The 20,273-nt window shown below is 36.3% G+C and overlaps 1 protein-coding gene across 2 annotated transcripts in view; it reads left to right on the top strand.

The window, feature by feature from the left end:
• Positions 1-9,413: 9,413 nt before the first annotated feature.
• Positions 9,414-20,273, top strand: part of LOC142341562 (dynein axonemal heavy chain 7-like) — a 34,895-nt gene continuing 24,035 nt past the window's right edge. For both annotated transcript variants that reach the window (XM_075392590.1, XM_075392589.1), the window contains exons 1-17: positions 9,414-9,598; positions 10,146-10,273; positions 10,927-11,068; positions 11,747-11,860; positions 12,505-12,689; positions 13,154-13,268; positions 14,303-14,532; positions 14,942-15,113; positions 15,406-15,667; positions 16,058-16,301; positions 16,743-16,905; positions 17,252-17,455; positions 17,884-18,059; positions 18,326-18,467; positions 18,866-19,057; positions 19,421-19,554; positions 19,822-20,233. In XM_075392590.1, coding sequence (XP_075248705.1) covers positions 9,497-9,598; positions 10,146-10,273; positions 10,927-11,068; positions 11,747-11,860; positions 12,505-12,689; positions 13,154-13,268; positions 14,303-14,532; positions 14,942-15,113; positions 15,406-15,667; positions 16,058-16,301; positions 16,743-16,905; positions 17,252-17,455; positions 17,884-18,059; positions 18,326-18,467; positions 18,866-19,057; positions 19,421-19,554; positions 19,822-20,233 — 3,117 coding nt within the window. In that variant the 5' untranslated portion in view covers positions 9,414-9,496. The remainder of the gene's footprint in view (positions 9,599-10,145; positions 10,274-10,926; positions 11,069-11,746; positions 11,861-12,504; positions 12,690-13,153; positions 13,269-14,302; positions 14,533-14,941; positions 15,114-15,405; positions 15,668-16,057; positions 16,302-16,742; positions 16,906-17,251; positions 17,456-17,883; positions 18,060-18,325; positions 18,468-18,865; positions 19,058-19,420; positions 19,555-19,821; positions 20,234-20,273) is intronic.

Raw genomic sequence — 20,273 nt, 5'->3', positions numbered from 1 at the left:
TGTCAATTTCCTTAAACACATCTGGTTTTCTAAATCTAATTTAGGGAAATTTTTTTTTATGGTGCTGCCATATTAATGGAATGACCGGAAGTTAATACTGATGTTTTTAATGATTTTAAAATTCTTTCATGCAATTCGGATATTTGTATTCTGAAATTTTGTCCTTTTGAATTATTTTTTTATCATAATTTTGTTTCTTTCCTCCTCAGAGGGAATGGAAACTTCGCCCTCTGGCTCAGAAGTCCTGAGCGCTATGCACTGCGCTACGAGGACTTGAGTTAGGCTGTGTTTTTGCTCATCATTTCTCAATTTCATCAAATACGTTTATTTTGTATTCTCAATCCTATTTTAGGGCATATATTTTTTTGAAATTGATATGCTACTGCTAACAAAGGTTAATGGAGAGAACAAAGGTTAATTTTTTCTTTTTCATCTTTGTTGGTGAGGTAAAAATTCGTTAACTTGTTTCCGAGGTATCAAATTTTAAGTTTTCTCCCTGTGCTCCATTTTTTACGTTAAAAAGTAATTTGTATCACCCTCCGCGCGATTCGAAGCCAAGATATCTGGATTAGATGTACATCGCGCCATCCACTGAGCTAAGATCTGGTTTTCTCAATCATATGTTAGGGAATTCGGTTTTTTTATATCATACTTTAATAATAGTGGAAAAATTGAAAGTTAATACAAAACATAAATTGTGTTTTGAACTTCTTTAATGCATTTCCGATAATTTCAGGTTGTATTTTTTCCAGTTTGAAATAATTGTGTGCCATAAATGGTTTTGTATACTCCTCGGAGGGAATCGAAACCTCCAATGCCGGCTTAGAAGTCCAGCGCGCTATCCACTGCGCTAGGGGGACTTGCATTACGTCGCGTTTTTTGCTGATCTTTTTCCGGCGGTATACGAACCCTCGACTTCTGGATTAGATGTCCAACGCGCAATCGACTGCTCTACAAGGTTGTGAATTAGGCAACGTTTTTTGATGATCAATTCTCCATTTCACCAGACACGTTTGTCTTGTATTTTCAATACTATTTTAGGGCATTTGTTGTTTTTTTAATTTTATACGCTACTGCTTTAAAATTGAGGCGAACAGAGGTTATTTTTTATCTTTTTTGGTGAGGTGAAATTTCATTAACACAATTCCGATGTATGAACTTTGAAACTTTCTCACTCTGCTTCATTTTGTACCAAAAAGTAATATGTCTCATCCTCCTCGGGAGTTGAACCCTCGACATTAGGATCAGAAACAATCGATCTTTTAAATGGGCTACGACGACTGGGGCTAGGCCCTGTTGTTTGCGGATCATTTCTCCATTTAACCAAGTGAGTTTATCTTGTATTTTCAATGCTATTTTAGGGCACTTTTTATTTTTTTAATTATTTATGCTACTACGGCTCCAAAATTGATGCAAACAAAGGTTAATTTTTTTCATTTTTATTGATGAGGTGAAAATCAGTATTACAATTCCGATGTATCAAGTCTGAAATTTTCTCACTTTGATTCATTGTGTACCAAGAAGTAATATGTTTCATCCTCCGCGGGTTTCGAACTTGCAACATCTGGATTGCAAGTCCATCGCGCTTTCCACTGCGCTACCAGGTCTTGAGTTAGGCCCTGTTGTTTTTGAGCAGTTGGTTAGGTTTATGAGACGACAATTTTTTTGTACTTTGTTTGACGAGACATGTGTCTTCTCTTCAGATTTTTCATCTCCCTGATTGCCCAATTTTCCCCTTTTGCGCTTATTTTTATACTCTCAAACTGTTACGCGCTGACTTTTTAATATGATTCTCATAGTGATATTGAGATCTATATTTGAGATAAATGGAATGAATTATTGTCATTTTTCCAAGGACTTATTTTGGTGTTTCACTGTGCGGTTTTTAGCGGATATATTTTGAATAAATTTATCTAGTGACAGCTTTTTATTGAGCGGTTCGGATGTGCGATATATTTACTAGTTGCCTTGGCTTCTAGAGCTTTTCTTAGCCAGGAATTTACTCTAAAGAAGTCTGTTCTAACTTAGAGTTTTAGAAAGAATTTCCAGTTCAATCTTTAATTATTATGATAGAATAATAAAGGCAAAGTTTCAATGTTAGAATAAGAAGTTTTGCTGAGTTTTAACAACTGGTCACTAGGTAGGTTCTCCGGTGTTCTGCTGATCGTGGGTTTTGCAGGACTGTACCTTGAGTTGTTTTGGTCCTTCGTGAATATTTACTGATCTACAAGTTGGGAAATTTCCGGCTTTTGTACGTCTCTTGATGTTTGTTACGTACATATACAAGTGCCGTATTAGCACCTACTGTCTCAGAATAATTACTTCACCAAGTACATAATCTCTCATGAAGTTATTTACTGATTATGCGAATTCATCGTCAAGAAACTCAAAAAAGTAAATGTTGAGGCTTTTAGGCACTTGATATATTTATCAATAAACTGTCAATCTGCGGTTGTTTTTAATAAATATAAACAAATTAGGGGTTACAGGCCTAGATGGAAATACTAGCTATATATGGCCTTGAGACTTGAGATTTATCTGAATATGAACTAGATTAAAGCACTTATTTATGGATATTTAAAGGAAAATCATCACGTAACTATGAGGAACGAAATAGGGGCGTGACACCAACATATATTACTTACGACTTTAAGGACGCATATTTGTACTCCTGCATCAACTGGTTGTTACGCGAACAAGCCTTCCCGCTAATTCGCGTAACGACTAGTCTGCGCAAGAAATGTTTGTTTGTTAGCTGAAAAATCTGTGTCGCACTTTTGATGTTCAGGTTTAAATTCGCTCAGCTTGCTTTCATAGTTTACGAAAAATTCTTATCACATTTTTCTTAAAATTTCTTTGCGGGACCTCTACCCGCGACCGCTAGATTAGAAATGCAGTGCGCCATCAAATGAGTTTCGAGGTCATCTAGTAGTTTGTGCTGCATTTGTGCACTTTTCGACAAACACGTAATTGTTCTATTCTCAATGTCAAGAAGGCCGAGACAAACATTTTCTCCGCTACAAACATACTATAAATTGTCCCTGTCGAGCCGATGACGGCGATTTGCAATGGTGGTTCATTTTTGGTGCATTTTAGTACATTCTAAGTTGTAAATATTATACGTTGTCTTTATTGTAACTGTGAAGAAGGTATTTTTTGAACGATTACATGACTTCTACGTTAAATTCTGCTTCTTTCTACTTTTCTTACGATTGAGTTTACCCTTGATAATGTGTGTCGATTTTCATAGATTCGTATCAAGTCTCTCGGGTCGCTAAAGCATGGCCATGTTTCCGAGGCGGGCCTGTCTAGGTGTGGTAATCTCCAGTAAGCTAGCAATTAAGCTAAATTCCAGCCATTGAGAATGGAGATTAAGTTTCGATCTGCTGTCCTGTTTGTTTCTGATCTATTGCCTGTATGATCTGTTTTCCGTCACCGTTTTGGTTGGTGCATAAAAATGGAATCAAATGTTTGTAATTTTTTCATCTTCCTGAGCACTTGTTCGAGTTGAGTTTAAATTTGTTTTCTTCCAGCCTTTTTTGCTTGGCCAGTGTGTCTTAGATAAACCAATGAGTGTGTTGTTTTACTTCTGTTTCGTTTTTTTCGCTGTCATTTTTGCCTTAAAAAATTCTTGACCTCGCAAGAGCCTTGGGTAGTACAAAATAATGCAAAACTGCTGAAGATTTAATGCTTCCGTCTACATTTTTAACGAATTTTTACATCTGTTCTTTTTTATGACCTCATGACATTTTTTAATCCGTCAAAATCGCTCAGTTGATCTTGTTCTAGTTTCAGCATTTATTGCAATTTTTTGTTCTCTTTATCTAACTTTGAAGCAATTTTTTGGCCATTGTTTTGTTTTTTTTATTTGTTGTTATTTGTTGTAATCAGTTGGAATTAAAGGGATGCCTTTTATTCAACGTATTTTACAGAGGTCGGATGATAACGGTTTTTGTGGCTCAAGAGAGTGTTTTTGTTGAGAAAATTGAAAAATCTTGTAACTACTTTTTGAAAATTTCTTCCAATTTTTCAATTTTTATCAGAAATGGATTTTTTTAGTCCGACATGGCTCGACTATTGCTGTGTGAGTAGTTTGACAATTCCAATTCCGTCAAAATCGCTCAGTAGATCTGGTTCTAGTTTCAGCATTCATTTCAATTTTTTGGTCTTTTTACCTAATTTTTAAGCGTTTTTTTGGTCATTGTTTTGTTTTTTGTTGTTATTTGTTGTTATTTGTTGTGATCAGTCGGAATTAAAGGGATGCCTTTTTGTTCAACGTAGTTTTCAGAGATCGGATGATTACAGTTTTTGTGGCTCAAGGGAGTGTTTTTGTTGAGAAAATTGAAAAATCTTTTAACTATTTTTTGAAAATTTCTTGCAAGTTTTCAATTTTATGAGAAATGGATTTTTTTTAGTCCGACATGGCTCGACTATTGCTGTGTGAGTAGTTTGACAATTCGAATTGCATAGGAAAAATTTTTTGTTAGGTGTACTAGTATTATCTAAAGAATTAATTGAGTTTTTCGCTAATTTTTTTTTGGATCAGTTGGTTTTTTTTTCCCCTTTTGCGCTTATTTTTATACTCTCAAACTGTTACGCACTGACTTTTTAATATGATTCTCATAGTGATATTGAGATCTATATTTGAGATAAATGGAATGAATTATTGTCATTTTTCCAAGGACTTATTTTGGTGTTTCACTGTGCGGTTTTTAGCGGATATATTTTGAATAAATTTATCTAGTGACAGCTTTTTATTGAGCGGTTCGGATGTGCGATATATTTACTAGTTGCCTTGGCTTCTAGAGCTTTTCTTAGCCAGGAATTTACTCTAAAGAAGTCTGTTCTAACTTAGAGTTTTAGAAAGAATTTCCAGTTCAATCTTTAATTATTATGATAGAATAATAAAGGCAAAGTTTCAATGTTAGAATAAGAAGTTTTGCTGAGTTTTAACAACTGGTCACTAGGTAGGTTCTCCGGTGTTCTGCTGATCGTGGGTTTTGCAGGACTGTACCTTGAGTTGTTTTGGTCCTTCGTGAATATTTACTGATCTACAAGTTGGGAAATTTCCGGCTTTTGTACGTCTCTTGATGTTTGTTACGTACATATACAAGTGCCGTATTAGCACCTACTGTCTCAGAATAATTACTTCACCAAGTACATAATCTCTCATGAAGTTATTTACTGATTATGCGAATTCATCGTCAAGAAACTCAAAAAAGTAAATGTTGAGGCTTTTAGGCACTTGATATATTTATCAATAAACTGTCAATCTGCGGTTGTTTTTAATAAATATAAACATATTAGGGGTTACAGGCCTAGATGGAAATACTAGCTATATATGGCCTTGAGACTTGAGATTTATCTGAATATGAACTAGATTAAAGCACTTATTTATGGATATTTAAAGGAAAATCATCACGTAACTATGAGGAACGAAATAGGGGCGTGACACCAACATATATTACTTACGACTTTAAGGACGCATATTTGTACTCCTGCATCAACTGGTTGTTACGCGAACAAGCCTTCCCGCTAATTCGCGTAACGACCAGTCTGCGCAAGAAATGTTTGTTTGTTAGCTGAAAAATCTGTGTCGCACTTTTGATGTTCAGGTTTAAATTCGCTCAGCTTGCTTTCATAGTTTACGAAAAATTCTTATCACATTTTTCTTAAAATTTCTTTGCGGGACCTCTACCCGCGACCGCTAGATTAGAAATGCAGTGCGCCATCAAATGAGTTTCGAGGTCATCTAGTAGTTTGTGCTGCATTTGTGCACTTTTCGACAAACACGTAATTGTTCTATTCTCAATGTCAAGAAGGCCGAGACAAACATTTTCTCCGCTACAAACATACTATAAATTGTCCCTGTCGAGCCGATGACGGCGATTTGCAATGGTGGTTCATTTTTGGTGCATTTTAGTACATTCTAAGTTGTAAATATTATACGTTGTCTTTATTGTAACTGTGAAGAAGGTATTTTTTGAACGATTACATGACTTCTACGTTAAATTCTGCTTCTTTCTACTTTTCTTACGATTGAGTTTACCCTTGATAATGTGTGTCGATTTTCATAGATTCGTATCAAGTCTCTCGGGTCGCTAAAGCATGGCCATGTTTCCGAGGCGGGCCTGTCTAGGTGTGGTAATCTCCAGTAAGCTAGCAATTAAGCTAAATTCCAGCCATTGAGAATGGAGATTAAGTTTCGATCTGCTGTCCTGTTTGTTTCTGATCTATTGCCTGTATGATCTGTTTTCCGTCACCGTTTTGGTTGGTGCATAAAAATGGAATCAAATGTTTGTAATTTTTTCATCTTCCTGAGCACTTGTTCGAGTTGAGTTTAAATTTGTTTTCTTCCAGCCTTTTTTGCTTGGCCAGTGTGTCTTAGATAAACCAATGAGTGTGTTGTTTTACTTCTGTTTCGTTTTTTTCGCTGTCATTTTTGCCTTAAAAAATTCTTGACCTCGCAAGAGCCTTGGGTAGTACAAAATAATGCAAAACTGCTGAAGATTTAATGCTTCCGTCTACATTTTTAACGAATTTTTACATCTGTTCTTTTTTATGACCTCATGACATTTTTTAATCCGTCAAAATCGCTCAGTTGATCTTGTTCTAGTTTCAGCATTTATTGCAATTTTTTGTTCTCTTTATCTAACTTTGAAGCAATTTTTTGGCCATTGTTTTGTTTTTTTTATTTGTTGTTATTTGTTGTAATCAGTTGGAATTAAAGGGATGCCTTTTGTTCAACGTATTTTTCAGAGGTCGGATGATAACGGTTTTTGTGGCTCAAGAGAGTGTTTTTGTTGAGAAAATTGAAAAATCTTGTAACTACTTTTTGAAAATTTCTTCCAATTTTTCAATTTTTATCAGAAATGGATTTTTTTAGTCCGACATGGCTCGACTATTGCTGTGTGAGTAGTTTGACAATTCCAATTCCGTCAAAATCGCTCAGTAGATCTGGTTCTAGTTTCAGCATTCATTTCAATTTTTTGGTCTTTTTACCTAATTTTTAAGCGTTTTTTTGGTCATTGTTTTGTTTTTTGTTGTTATTTGTTGTTATTTGTTGTGATCAGTCGGAATTAAAGGGATGCCTTTTTGTTCAACGTAGTTTTCAGAGATCGGATGATTACAGTTTTTGTGGCTCAAGGGAGTGTTTTTGTTGAGAAAATTGAAAAATCTTTTAACTATTTTTTGAAAATTTCTTGCAAGTTTTCAATTTTATGAGAAATGGATTTTTTTTAGTCCGACATGGCTCGACTATTGCTGTGTGAGTAGTTTGACAATTCGAATTGCATAGGAAAAATTTTTTGTTAGGTGTACTAGTATTATCTAAAGAATTAATTGAGTTTTTCGCTAATTTTTTTTTGGATCAGTTGGTTTTTTTGTCTAATTTCTTTCATTTGATAACTCATTTTTAAAAGTTTTATTAGGTGCCTTATTAGGTACTAGTTACTTGAAATGGCAGGTTTTATGACAGAGAGAACTCTTTGAGTTGTTCCACGAAAACTTCCGGCTGTGTTTTTTTTAAAGTTTGTTTTACCTTTCGATCGCGTTTTTCTGTGTACATAAGTCACGACATAGCGTATCGTTTGACATTTGACTTACCTCACTCGCCATTTGTGTTGAATGAATTTTCAATCTGTTTTCCAATCAATGAATTAGAATCTAACTGGAGCTGCGCACTAAATCAGAACACTTTTTGACTCCTGGTAGATTTCTATCTCTTCTTTTTTTTCTGTTTCAAAGCGGATATGCGTCTAGGGGGTTAAAGATGACTATTTTCCGACATTTTGTTGACTGTGTTACGATAAACAGGTTCCGATGTAACAAAAGCAGACAAAAAAATGTTATAAAGCGTGGAATTCGAAAAAAATAAACAAAAGAAATAACTCAAATCAGAAAACTTTTGAAGAAAGTGAAATCTAATTCTTATTTTAAATGTCTATAAGTTCAGTTATTTCCCTGAAAATTTTCGTAATATTTTATTGTTGTTTTATTTAACTTAATATTTACCGAGGTAGTTCTTTAAGCGTCATTCAAATCATGAAAACGCGTTGTTAAATGAATGAAAAAAATGTTTTTTCTTTGATTTTATAGACTACAGTTCTCTTCGATGCTTTCTTTGTCTAGCTGGACGTTTTTTTGTTTGACATTTTTTATTGAACGGAAATTCTATAGCAGCCTTTACAATGTTTTTAGTTTAAATCAAAAAAGTTAAAATAAAGTTCGTGATGTAGAAAAACTTTCTCTGTTGCTGCAAAATAGTTTCCAGAACCATATACTCCAAGTAATTAATTAGCCTCTTGTCAAAAGGAGAAGACTTATTCCAGTGGAATTCTTTTTCTCTTCTTATCGTTAACTAAAATTTTTCAATTGGCGCTCATTTTGAACTTTATTTTTCTGTGAAAGTTTATTTTTCATTGAAAAATGTTTGATAAAGCAATTGGTTGTCGATCTGGTAAAGTTAAATCGACATTAGGTTTCCAATAATTCATTTTTTCAAATAAAATTATACTCAATTTTGCTACGGAAAAAATTAACAGTCAAAATATCCTCTCGACTCAGAGCAAAAAAAAGGTTCATACAAACTTGGCACGTATCTTGGAACATTTTGTGCTACGCACAGCCTCGCGGGAGCCGTCTTGTTTTAGTTTTGATTTTGGTTGTTTTTGAAGACAGCCATTTGGTGATAAATGTGCCATAACTAGATTTTTGAAACGACAGATAAAAAAGTTTGTAATAACTCACTGATCAAACACAACAAGGGAGTTTCAGATTGAGACCCTTTTTAAGCTTACAAACAGCAAACATATATCGACGGCTGATGTTCTGCGATGTTGAAAATGGGGTCAGCATTTTAATTGCACTTTCCGAAATGGCGTTAAGAGATAGATCGTAAGTTAAAGTTGCGTTGCACATTGAGGTATATTGCAATGTACAATGCTTAGAAAAATAGAAATTGTGAATTGTTGTATCGGCCCGTTTTCGGTGATTTTTAAAATATCTTGCGCTAACCAAAAAGTCTTTTTGCTAAAATTGTTCTTCCAGTTGGTTCAGACTATCCATAGTTCTGACGAACCGACGGCTCATGATGCATTCTTCTTTAGAAGCATGGTATACATGCGTGATATAAATTTATAATTCTTTATGCTTCATATGTAGCCTCTGTTAAAGAATATTCAATATCGCCACGTTATCTCAAAATTTATGGACCATATATGAGATCCATCATGATATATATTTAAGGCTGGCCAAAAATAATAAAATTTTATTAATAATCAATAGCAAAACGTTTTGGATTCACTTGAATTGCCCTAAAATAATTTGTTCAGCTTGTCCAAAAATAATCAATTATGGTTATTAATAAACGTAGCAAAACGTTTTGGGTATACATAGTTTGTGGTCTTAGATCTACAGAGTATTCTACGATCGGCTGGTTGATGACGCAGACAGGGACTGGTTGTTCAACTATACACGAGAAGTGGTCACTAAAGATATGAAGGAGGACTATGACTCCATGTTTGCATCCATTGCCACTCAACAGGGAGGAAAGGTCACGGAGGATGACATGAGGTCATTCATGTTCTGCGACTTCACTGTTAGTGTTTGGTCACTCACATGCTTTTTGTATAGCTAACATACTCCCACAAAATAGACCCTTAGATAGTAATTTCCTATGAAGCGAGTTGTGAAGAACCATTTATTGCCAGTACTGTGAGCAGTTTCAGCGAAACACTGTTCTCAAGACATAGAAATAATGCAGAAATAAGATTTTCTAGATTTTGTATAAAATGATTGTTCACATTTTTGTCACCATGGAAACCCTATTCAAAATCACTCATAAACACAATTGCTAGACTGTGTCAAGCGATTGTTGGAGATATAGGGATATGTGTTTATTTTTACATTTTTCAAATCTTTTTTGAAAAAGCATTTTGGGAATAGGCTAAATGAACATGTTTTAAAAAGCTCCCGATCCCAGTGTAAAGTTTCCCGCTAAATCTGGCTAGAAATCAGGGAAAATTAGCCTTCTTGGTTATTCCCGCCAAAGTTGGCCATTTCCTGAAACTCGATTGTTTCCCTTCATATGAGTTATTTTGCTGTGTCAAATGTAAATGTATGTGTTCACGTATTTGTTTGTTTAGAATCCGAAAGCGGAAGTGAGACACTACCAAGAAGTGGCAAATGTGGATAATCTGAGAACAGTAGTTGAGAGCTACTTGGACGAATACAACAACCTCTCTAAGAAACCCATGAATCTGGTCATGTTCAGGTAAACAAACTATCATAATCATCATCATCATCAGGGCATAAATCAACATTTTCCCAAACCATTCTTTTTTGCAAATCAGGGTGTACGAATGTTTAGAATCAGATCTTCATAATGTTTTGGTGCTGATATTAATTTGATTCGACATAATATCAAATCGCTGTGTGACAGAATCACATCAGTACTGTTCTTCCTAAGTTACCCTTTTCTCAATTATCTTCCCAATTTCGTTAAATATTTTCGTCACTGCATTATGACAACTCTGCAACTATTTCCTCGCATTTTGACCAAATTTTCTCAAAAATTGTTAAGATATTTATAAAAACTCTGTGCAGTTCCCCACTTCCTTTCCAAGAGTTGCCAAGACTTGTTAGTTTCCACAGGATCCCAGATAAGTAAGATTCCGAGTTATATCATTTGCAAGAGCTTGTCAAAAATTTGTTTATGTACACCAATGATGCGTCTGAAAAAAACACAGCTTCCTGTCCAAATCTCAATTTTCAAATTCTCGTCTTTGAAATTTTTTCTTTTCGTTATCAGTTTTGTTGCTCCCCTTTTAAAAATGTGTCACAATGTTTCTGTATTTGCCTGATTATGAAACTTATTTGGGATGGCTTGATATTGTGTCTGAGCATGATGTTGATTGTGTATTTTAGATTTGCGATAGAACACATGTGTCGTATCTCGCGTATAATCAAACAGCCCAGATCACATGCTTTGCTGGTTGGAGTCGGTGGGAGTGGTCGGCAATCCCTAACACGACTGGCTGCTCACATGAGTGACTTCGACCTACATCAGGTACCTCATCATTGGTTATCTGACTCTGCTTGAAGTCACTGAGAACTTCTGGCGTTTATCGAGAACCGGGAATTGGTTCCAGATGTTAAGTCAGAATTTCGAAGTGACTTCTGCAGAGTCACGTAACCTTGCTTAAAACACAAAATGTGCAGGTTTTAAGATGACGAAAGTTCATGAAAGTCAAGCTTCTGGCAAAGTATATAGGGACTTCTGGCATTTTAACTTCTGACAGAGCAGACTTTCGACCTTTTAAAATGTGCACGTGAGTGTTTTAATTGAACTTCAGAGGAGACCTGCAAGATTTAATCAGTCGTATTTTATGAGCACATCCGTGACCTAACTTCAATTAACCTTCACTGCACTCTAATATCAGCTTCACAAAATAACTGGTTCATGTTAAAAAAAAACAATTGACTTGTGTGACATAATGGAGCAACTGTTTTGCGTTGTTATTTTTTGCTTTTATAATAGTCTGTTTTACATCTGAGAAAGTTTTTTTATCCATATGTAACTTTGGTTGATTGAATTATTTTGAAGTGTATTTAAAATAACAGAGAAAATCTTTGTCGTACGCACCATTAGCTTGTGCATGGTATCTTCAATCACAGAAGAAGAACCGATACTCTTGTTTGATGTCTTTTTGACTCAGCTCCAAGTTTATTCCTTTATTTGTGGTAGGTTGAGTTGTCGAAGGCGTATGGGATGAATGAGTGGAGAGAAGACCTGAAGAGCATCACAAGGAAGACAGCCGAAGGAGAGAATGACGGAGTATTCCTCTTCTCAGACACACAGGTTAGCTCCCTAGTCGAACTCTGACGCTTATATTTCCAGATGTTGCGAATCCGATTGCATTTTGCATGTTTACTAACAAATTCATTGTCATCGAGTAAACCATTGCAAGTTTGAAAAAGCAACTTCTGACCGGATAGCCCTTAAATCTAGACGGCTCCCGTGCAACAATCAATGATTGCCAGAAACAATTCCAATGTCTTACAGTCTATGCCCTTGGTCTTTGGCCGTAAGCCGCGGCAAAATTGTTTTCCCATAAAAGTTACACTTACACTAATTAACAAGGGAAGTTATTTGGGGATTCATTTATGGACCACTTTTTTTTGGGGGGGGGGGGGGTGGAGGATGAAGGGAGGAAGAGGTGCATAATTTCATTCGACAAGTGAGCAATTTACTGACGCGTTTTTATTTATAATAATTTTTTTTAATATTTGCAAAACGCAGTTCTAGAAAAAAAAATATAGCCCGAAAATTGTTATTCCTTCACAATGTTTGAATATGGTCTGGCCTCTATAAGAGAACTGGAACAGTTGTAACGCTAGTAAGCGTAAAATATTTAAGCTTAAAAAGGATTAATATTACGGGTGAAGGAAAAAGAGCCCACTTAATTATCTATCTGTACGGTACTCTAATGTATACTTGCTTAGATAAAAATGGAGGCATTCCTGGAGGATATCAACAACCTGTTGAATGCGGGAGAGGTGCCCAACATCTTCCCAGTGGACGAGAAACAGGAGATCTGTGAGAAGATGAGACAGATTGACAGACAGAAGGAGAAGAGTAAACAGACTGATGGAAGTCCACTCGCTCTCTACAACATGTTTGTCGACAGGTGAGAAAAGAGTTAATATCAGTGCAAAGAGTAATCAGTGAGCAGATAGCTAAATTTTGAGAGCGTTTGCGAAGATCAGAGTGCAGGCGGATGCTGCACGAGAAAATGCAAGATAGAAGCTTACTATTACAATGCTTGAACACGACTCTCATTCTAGGTCATATTCTGTCACTTTGGTTTACTATATTAATTGACTTCTCATATTTTTTTCGATACAACTAAACAAATTTTCGGTTTCAACTAAAAATCCTGACTTCTTACATTAAGCGGCAAAAATGAAAACGAAACTGGCAACTTACGTTCACTATAAATTGAGCCTTAACACCGCTAATCCTATATTTATACCATTAACTTAAGCGGCTATCTTCTATGATTTATGTGTAGTGTTTGGACACTACACTGCCTTTGGTGTATATTAATGCAGAATTGTATTATCTATCAGCTGAATGTCATGTATTTTTCAGGTGTAAGAATCAGCTGCACATTGTGTTGACGATGAGTCCAATTGGAGACTCATTCAGGAACAGACTGAGGAAGTTCCCATCCCTCGTCAACTGCTGCACCATCGACTGGTTCCAGGTCACATATTTTATTGACTTCGTTTTTATTTACATTCTAATTCATGGTTATCACAAATCGTTCTTCAGTTTTTGTTGCAGTTTTTCAGATAAAAATCTGTGTCAAATCAAAAGCTCGAATCTTATCTCGGGAGAGTTGTTTCATGAACTTTCCTCTCTAAGCCAGCAGAAATTTTCCAATTCCCTTCTCATTCATTGGGTGATTTAGAAATTGCGGTTACTGAAAAGCGATCACCACGTGAAAAAAGCTTTCGTTTGCTGCACACTTCAATCAATGGTTCATCAAAAAAAAGAACCAATTTATACTCTTCTAATGATGGAGGCTAATTACTCTAATTAATCCTCTAGTTATTGAGGCATACCCCTTGATTATAGCTGTTGACAGTGATTGCGACAATCTATTGTAGGTTTCTGATAGTCCCTCCGAAAAATAACTCGGACTGTCAGATGACACTTCCAATGTCGTGAGAGTTTTTTCAATATCAACGACAGAGTTGTTTTCAATATTCGTTTTTTTTTATTCCTCATGCACTTTAAACGTTGCTAAGGGTTCTTATAAGTTTTGTATTGTTGATATTTGAGAGCAAATCATTGTCTACAATTTTACTAATTTTTTCTAACTGAGATCGATGCTTGTATTCGGAATAGGTTTGAACCAACATTGCAGTTTATTTTGGCCAGAAACGATAATTGCTTCTTTTTGAACATTTCAGTGACCTCTTTCGAGTTCCATGGTTTTAGTTCAGATCAATTACAGAACTCAGTTCAATCATCCTGCTGTCGTATTTTTTCAACAAATCTACTCTATATTATCTTATTCATTTTACTCAAAAAAGGCTTAGAAAAACATCTTTTAACCAAGTTACGTCTAAAGAGGCTGTAGCTTGGACAGTGCAAAAGTTTTGGTCAAAGTCAACTTTAAACCTACACTTATAATAATTGCAGACTCTTAGACTCTATGAATCGTTTCACATGGTCGACGTCTAAACTTGGCTTTCATTTGAGCTGTTGAGATAACGATTTATTTGATTATAGGCATGGCCAGAAGATGCCCTGACTGCTGTGGCTACTCGGTTCCTCGGGGACGTTGAGATGACAGACGAAGAGCGAAGTGGTTGCATTGATCTGTGCAAGGAGTTTCACACCTCCACCCGCTTGCTGAGTGAACAGTTCTTGTCCAAAGTTCAGAGACACAATTACGTCACTCCCACTTCCTACTTGGAACTCATTAGGACTTACAAGGACCTCTTGGACAAGAAGAGAACGTACGTTACATTTTCTTGGTATTTGTAATAAAAGAAATCTGCAAAATGTTCTGCTATAAACTTCTAAATATACATCAAAAGCCGAGGGTTCCATAAAGATAAATAGTAGACTAGAAAACGAAATTCCCTTCAACTGAGTATTTCAGAACTTGTAGATAGTTCGAAAGCCAAATTGAGTATCTGATATTTGGTCAGCCAAAATGCAGATCAAAAGAGGCTAATTGAAAAATACATTGACTTGCAAATGAGCTGGTTGATGCGTTTTTTGAAAGTCCATCTCTGTTTTAATTGTTGCATGGATTGCATTTCAAGCAAAAACGTTTTTTAACATTCCCCAATTATAAGTTGAGGCAATATTAGTTAGCATTTTTTTTATAGTTTTCTTAATAAATCATTTTGTCCACTGTAGGGAGGTGTGGAAACTGAAGAGAAGATACGAAGTTGGTCTAGAGAAGCTACAGAGTGCTGCCTCTGATGTGGGAGTGATGCAGAAGGAGTTGAATGACCTTCAGCCTCAGTTGATCACTGCCAGTAAAGATGTTGATGAAATGATGGTCATCATTGAAAAAGATTCCATCGAGGCCAGTATTACAAGTCACTACCTCAGAATAGAGAAAAATATTTTATTTGGACAGAATTTCAGGTCAATGTAATTAATTTACAGATGTAAAAATTCAATAAATACCAAATTTTCTCACTGAAAAGTTCATTTCTGGACCTTGGCTTTTTTATTTCATAATATCTATTTACCTAAATATTGTGTTGACGGAATTATATATACGCGCTTTGTTCTGTACGTCAGACAGAAATCCGTGCACACATATTTTTAAAATTGCAACCGGAACTCATCTTTGACCTGTCATTTCTTCCTAGGTAGCTGAGAAAGAGAAGAAAGTGAAAGTGGACGAAGCAGTTGCCAATGAACAAGCGACAGCTGCCAAGGCCATCAAGGATGAATGTGACAGTGATCTGGCAGAGGCCATTCCAGTGCTCGAGGCAGCTCTGTCTGCCCTGGACACCCTCACCCAGAATGACATCACCATCGTCAAGACCATGAAGAACCCTCCAGCACCTGTCAAGTTGACCATGGAGGCCATCTGTGTCCTGAAGAATGTGAAACCTGAGAGGATTCCAGGTTAGTCTGACGCCCTCTAACTTTTTATTTTTTTGTAATAGAATATTAGAATGTGGTCAGAATAATTAGTATCTATAATTCCGTTCTATATACAATGTAGATCAAATTTAGTGAGACATAATTCTGGAACTTCGCAACATCAGAGAATTCAGGTCCTTTTTGTTTGCTGGAAATGTGTGCCTCCAATATTTTATTGTTTTTTTAGAATTGTTTTTACCTCAGTTAATGATCGTGAATTAAACAGTCCCTTAATTTGATATAATTTTTAGTTCTCGAAGAAAAATGTGATGTTTATAACAAGGGCACACGCTCTTGTCTTTTGATGTCAATTTCTATTTTTAAAATCCAATCCAAAAGGGCAGTTTCTATCTTTAGCAATTTTTGTTCTAGATCCTGGTGGTAGTGGAAAGATGGTGCAAGACTACTGGGGTCCCTCGAAGCGTCTCCTGGGAGACATGAAGTTCCTGGAAGGTCTCAAGACATACGACAAGGACAACATCCCAGTTGCAACTATGAAGATCATCCGGGAAAAGTTTATCCCCAATCCAGACTTCGTTCCTGAGAAGATCAAGAATGCCTCGACTGCATGTGAGGGTCTGTGCAAGTGGGCGAGAGCCATGGACTCATACGATAAGTAAGAATGAATAATGAGTGTCGTGGGCAGAATCGGTTGCGGAATAAAAACCCACGGAAAAACCCACTTCAGTTTAGATAGGAAATAAACCCCCCTCGGAAATAAACCCCCACTTTACTATTAAAGAGCCATGGCCATGCCTCAGCGGCCCGTGAAACTTGATATGAAACTATCACAACCGAGCAAATTATCACGGCCAAAATTCAATTTTATAATTTTAAAATTCAATTTAAAATTTTACAAATATTACTGAACTAATGCGCTCTCTTGTTCTGATTCTTATGACAGTTGAATTTGAAGAATTTTAACATTGTAAGATTTAACAATTGAATATGATCCTTTTGGTATAAAAATTCTTCTACCATGGTGAATAAAACATAAAAAGACTTGTCTTTATGGGATATTTTGTCGACTGAAGGTACATTTGTGCGTGTTGTGTAGAGTTGCGAAGGTGGTGGCTCCGAAGAAGGAGAAGTTGAAGGAAGCAGAGGCTGAGTTGGCAGTGGCCATGGGTGCCCTGAACAAGAAGAGGGCTGAACTGAAGGAAGTGCAGGACAAGTTGCACAGACTGCAGGTGAAATTGGAGGAGAACAAACAGAAGAAGGTACACAATTTGATCATTCATCAGTTATTCATTTTTTTTTGAGGGAGAGAAGGCGGTCAGCATTAAGTTTGATCTACAGACGGAGTCAAAATACAGTATATCAGACGGAGACTTTAATATAATTTTGGATAAAGTTTGCTAATCAATGCTAATAAATTTCATAATGATTTAAATTGTTGAGAAGATTCACGAATAAAAAATAGAACGCTAAAAAACCGATATGTTGAACAACAAAAGTTAGAAACCTACAGCACCGATCAGTTTGACGCCCCCCATCTCTCTGATTTTGAAATACCGCCTGTAAGCCCCGTTCTCGAGGACAGTACTGAAGTTGTATTTCTTTAAGATTGACCTCGAGAACCAGGTGGATCTGTGTGAGAAAAAGCTGGTGCGTGCTGAACAACTTCTGGGTGGTCTGGGAGGAGAGAAGGCCAGATGGTCTGAGAGTGCGCAACAGTTGGGACAGAAGTACGTGGCACTCACTGGGGATGTATTGGTATCCAGTGGAATTGTCGCATACCTTGGAGCATTCACATCCTCATTCAGAGTGGTGAGTTATGACGAGTACATATTGGCAAAATGAGTTACAGCAAAATTTCTATCCCGTCTCAACATAAAAATTTCGCTACATATGTCTCCATAAGCATACGCCTGATTCTAGATTAAGAATGGCACAATGATTTTAGAATTTAATCACATGCTGAGCATTTTAACTAGTTATTGCAGTTTAAGGGAGATATTTTAGCCCAAACAAGTAATCGCCGTTTAATGAATAGATTTTTGTTTTCCATGTACCGCTTCCCCCATCGGGTTCTTATTCCAGGCAATCCTCGATCTGCGCAAATTTTAATTGAGATCCAGTTTGTTTCCATTTAAATACTATGGTCAATGTATTTTTATCTACCTGTGCTATGTATCAACGTAACTCGACCATCTTCAATAGCATTGATCAATCAAGACTAGCTTGTGTTTTTCTAGGACCAGATTCAGAACTGGGCTGATGGCTGTAAGAAGCGAGAGATCCCCTGCTCTCCTCAAATATCTCTGGGCACTACTCTGGGTGACCCTGTGGCTATTAGGAACTGGAACATCTGCGGACTGCCCACCGACTCTTTCTCAGTTGACAACGGAATCATCATCTCCAATGCACAGCGGTACATTTATTTATTTCAAGGAATAATGCTCAATTATTGATGGCTTCGTTAAGTATCATAGCTCTCCTCTTTGAATAAAATAAATGAGATGTAATACAATTGAATAAAATAAGATTTAATAAAACTGAATAAATTTGAAGAAATTCAAATAAACTTAAAAAAGACACGAGTTTGTGATAGGTAGAGTTTGTTGTGACAGATTTTAAATTTCAGATCCTGGAAGAATTCCTCCAAACTTTTTCATTTTATACGTGTTTTACTTGTAGATGGCCGCTGATGATCGATCCACAAGGCCAAGCTAACAAATGGGTCAAGAACATGGAAAAAGTGAACAATCTGCACGTGATCAAACTCACAGATTCAGACTACGTCCGAACACTCGAGAACTGTCTACAATTCGGAACACCCGTGAGTGGTTTCAATGCATTTCAAGTGAAATCATCGCTCGCTACTCTTCTTTTTTCATTTGAAATATTAATCAATCTACACGAAAGTCCTTAGATACAAAAAAAGAATAGCAAGGAATTTGACGAGCCTTTCTTCGAGACCAGCTTAATAGTAAACAAAGTTTGAGGGCATCAATGAAACTTTCTTGAAATCTATTAAATCAATCACCAGTGCTATCGGTGAAAAATGCCTTTTCACCTTCGAGTTTGTTTTTCGTATTGATTTTGATTTACCTAACTGAGATTCCGTTCAAGTTTTGCTGTTTTATAAAACTTCTTTAGTGACCAATTATCTGATATTAATTTACGCCCATTTGTAAAAATACACTCAAGAAAGAAATTCCATAAAAATGTGTCTAGGTTCTTTTGGAGAACATTGGAGAAGAAATCGACGCCCTTTTGGAACCCCTGTTGCTGAAACAGACATTCAAACAAGGTGGATCTCTCTGCATTCGGTTGGGTGACTCGACCATCGAGTACTCGAACGACTTCAGATTTTACATGACAACCAAACTGAGAAACCCACACTACTTGCCAGAAACTGCTGTCAAGGTATTCTTTTATAAACTTGCAACACAAAACAGCACAAATCATTTTTAATGTATTGAAGATAAACTTGTCAAAAAAATCCAAAAATCTGAATAGATAAGCGCTTTTTTTAACAACTCAAACTCTTCTTTTCAGTCTAAAAATGATATTTTGGAAGATACTAGTCATACTACACGTTAGTTGAATGAACGAAACTATGCTATGAGTCAGAAGTATTTTTAGAAAGAAATTAATGTTAAGATCTTTGATCAGAAGAAAAATCTAATGGTTTGCTTACGAACTATGAGCTGTACTTTTTTCTGTTATATCAATATTATAGCCCAGCAATTAATCCTATGGGACTTGCAATTATGAGAACTTCTTTAGGTGACGTTGCTAAACTTCATGATTACCCCAGAAGGTCTACAAGACCAGTTGTTGGGTATTGTGGTGGCCAGAGAAAGACCGGAGCTAGAAGAGGAGAAAAATCAACTCATTCTCCAATCCGCCAGCAACAAGCGGTCAGTTACAATCATTACACAACCTGCAACTAAATGTTCCATCAAGTCATATCCGAGATACGGAAAAGATCAAATTGGGGTGTTGTTTGTACTCTGAGTCATAAGCTTTTATATTAATGAAATACCTGAATATCGGGGCTCAAAATTGCAAGCGTTGGTTTTTTATTGTGATACTTCAAGTATAGCTTTAGCGTGTGGCAAACATTGTGTCGCTTCGATGTATTAGCCAGAGGATCTCGGATAAACACCACCATTTTCTTATTTTAGACAACTGAAAGAAATAGAGGACAAAATTCTGGAAGTTCTCTCATCCTCTGAGGGAAACATCCTGGAAGACGAGGCAGGAATCCAAGTGCTCTCTTCGTCCAAGGAACTTTCAAACGAGATCTCAGAGAAACAGCAAATCGCTGAAGAGACCGAGAAGAAAATTGACGAAACTCGAATGAGTTATAAACCCATTGCCCATTACTCGAGTATCCTTTTCTTCGTAATTGCAGACTTGGCGAATATTGAGCCTATGTACCAGTACTCGTTGACTTGGTTTATAAAGTTGTTCGTGATGTCAATCGATAATTCCGAGAAGAGTGACGTCATTGAGACGAGATTGAGTAACTTGAAACAGCATTTCCAGTATTCGCTGTATTGCAACGTCTGCCGAAGTTTGTTCGAAAAGGACAAGGTTTGTTTTTAGAGATAGTTTTATAAACCTAGTTGAGTAT

The sequence above is a fragment of the Convolutriloba macropyga genome, chromosome 6, assembly GCF_964194025.1.
Source record: "Convolutriloba macropyga chromosome 6, txConMacr16.3, whole genome shotgun sequence".
NCBI classification, from domain to species: Eukaryota; Metazoa; Xenacoelomorpha; order Acoela; family Convolutidae; genus Convolutriloba; species Convolutriloba macropyga.
The sequence above is the reverse complement of the archived record's forward strand: the minus strand, read 5'-3'. Positions and strand labels throughout refer to the sequence as shown.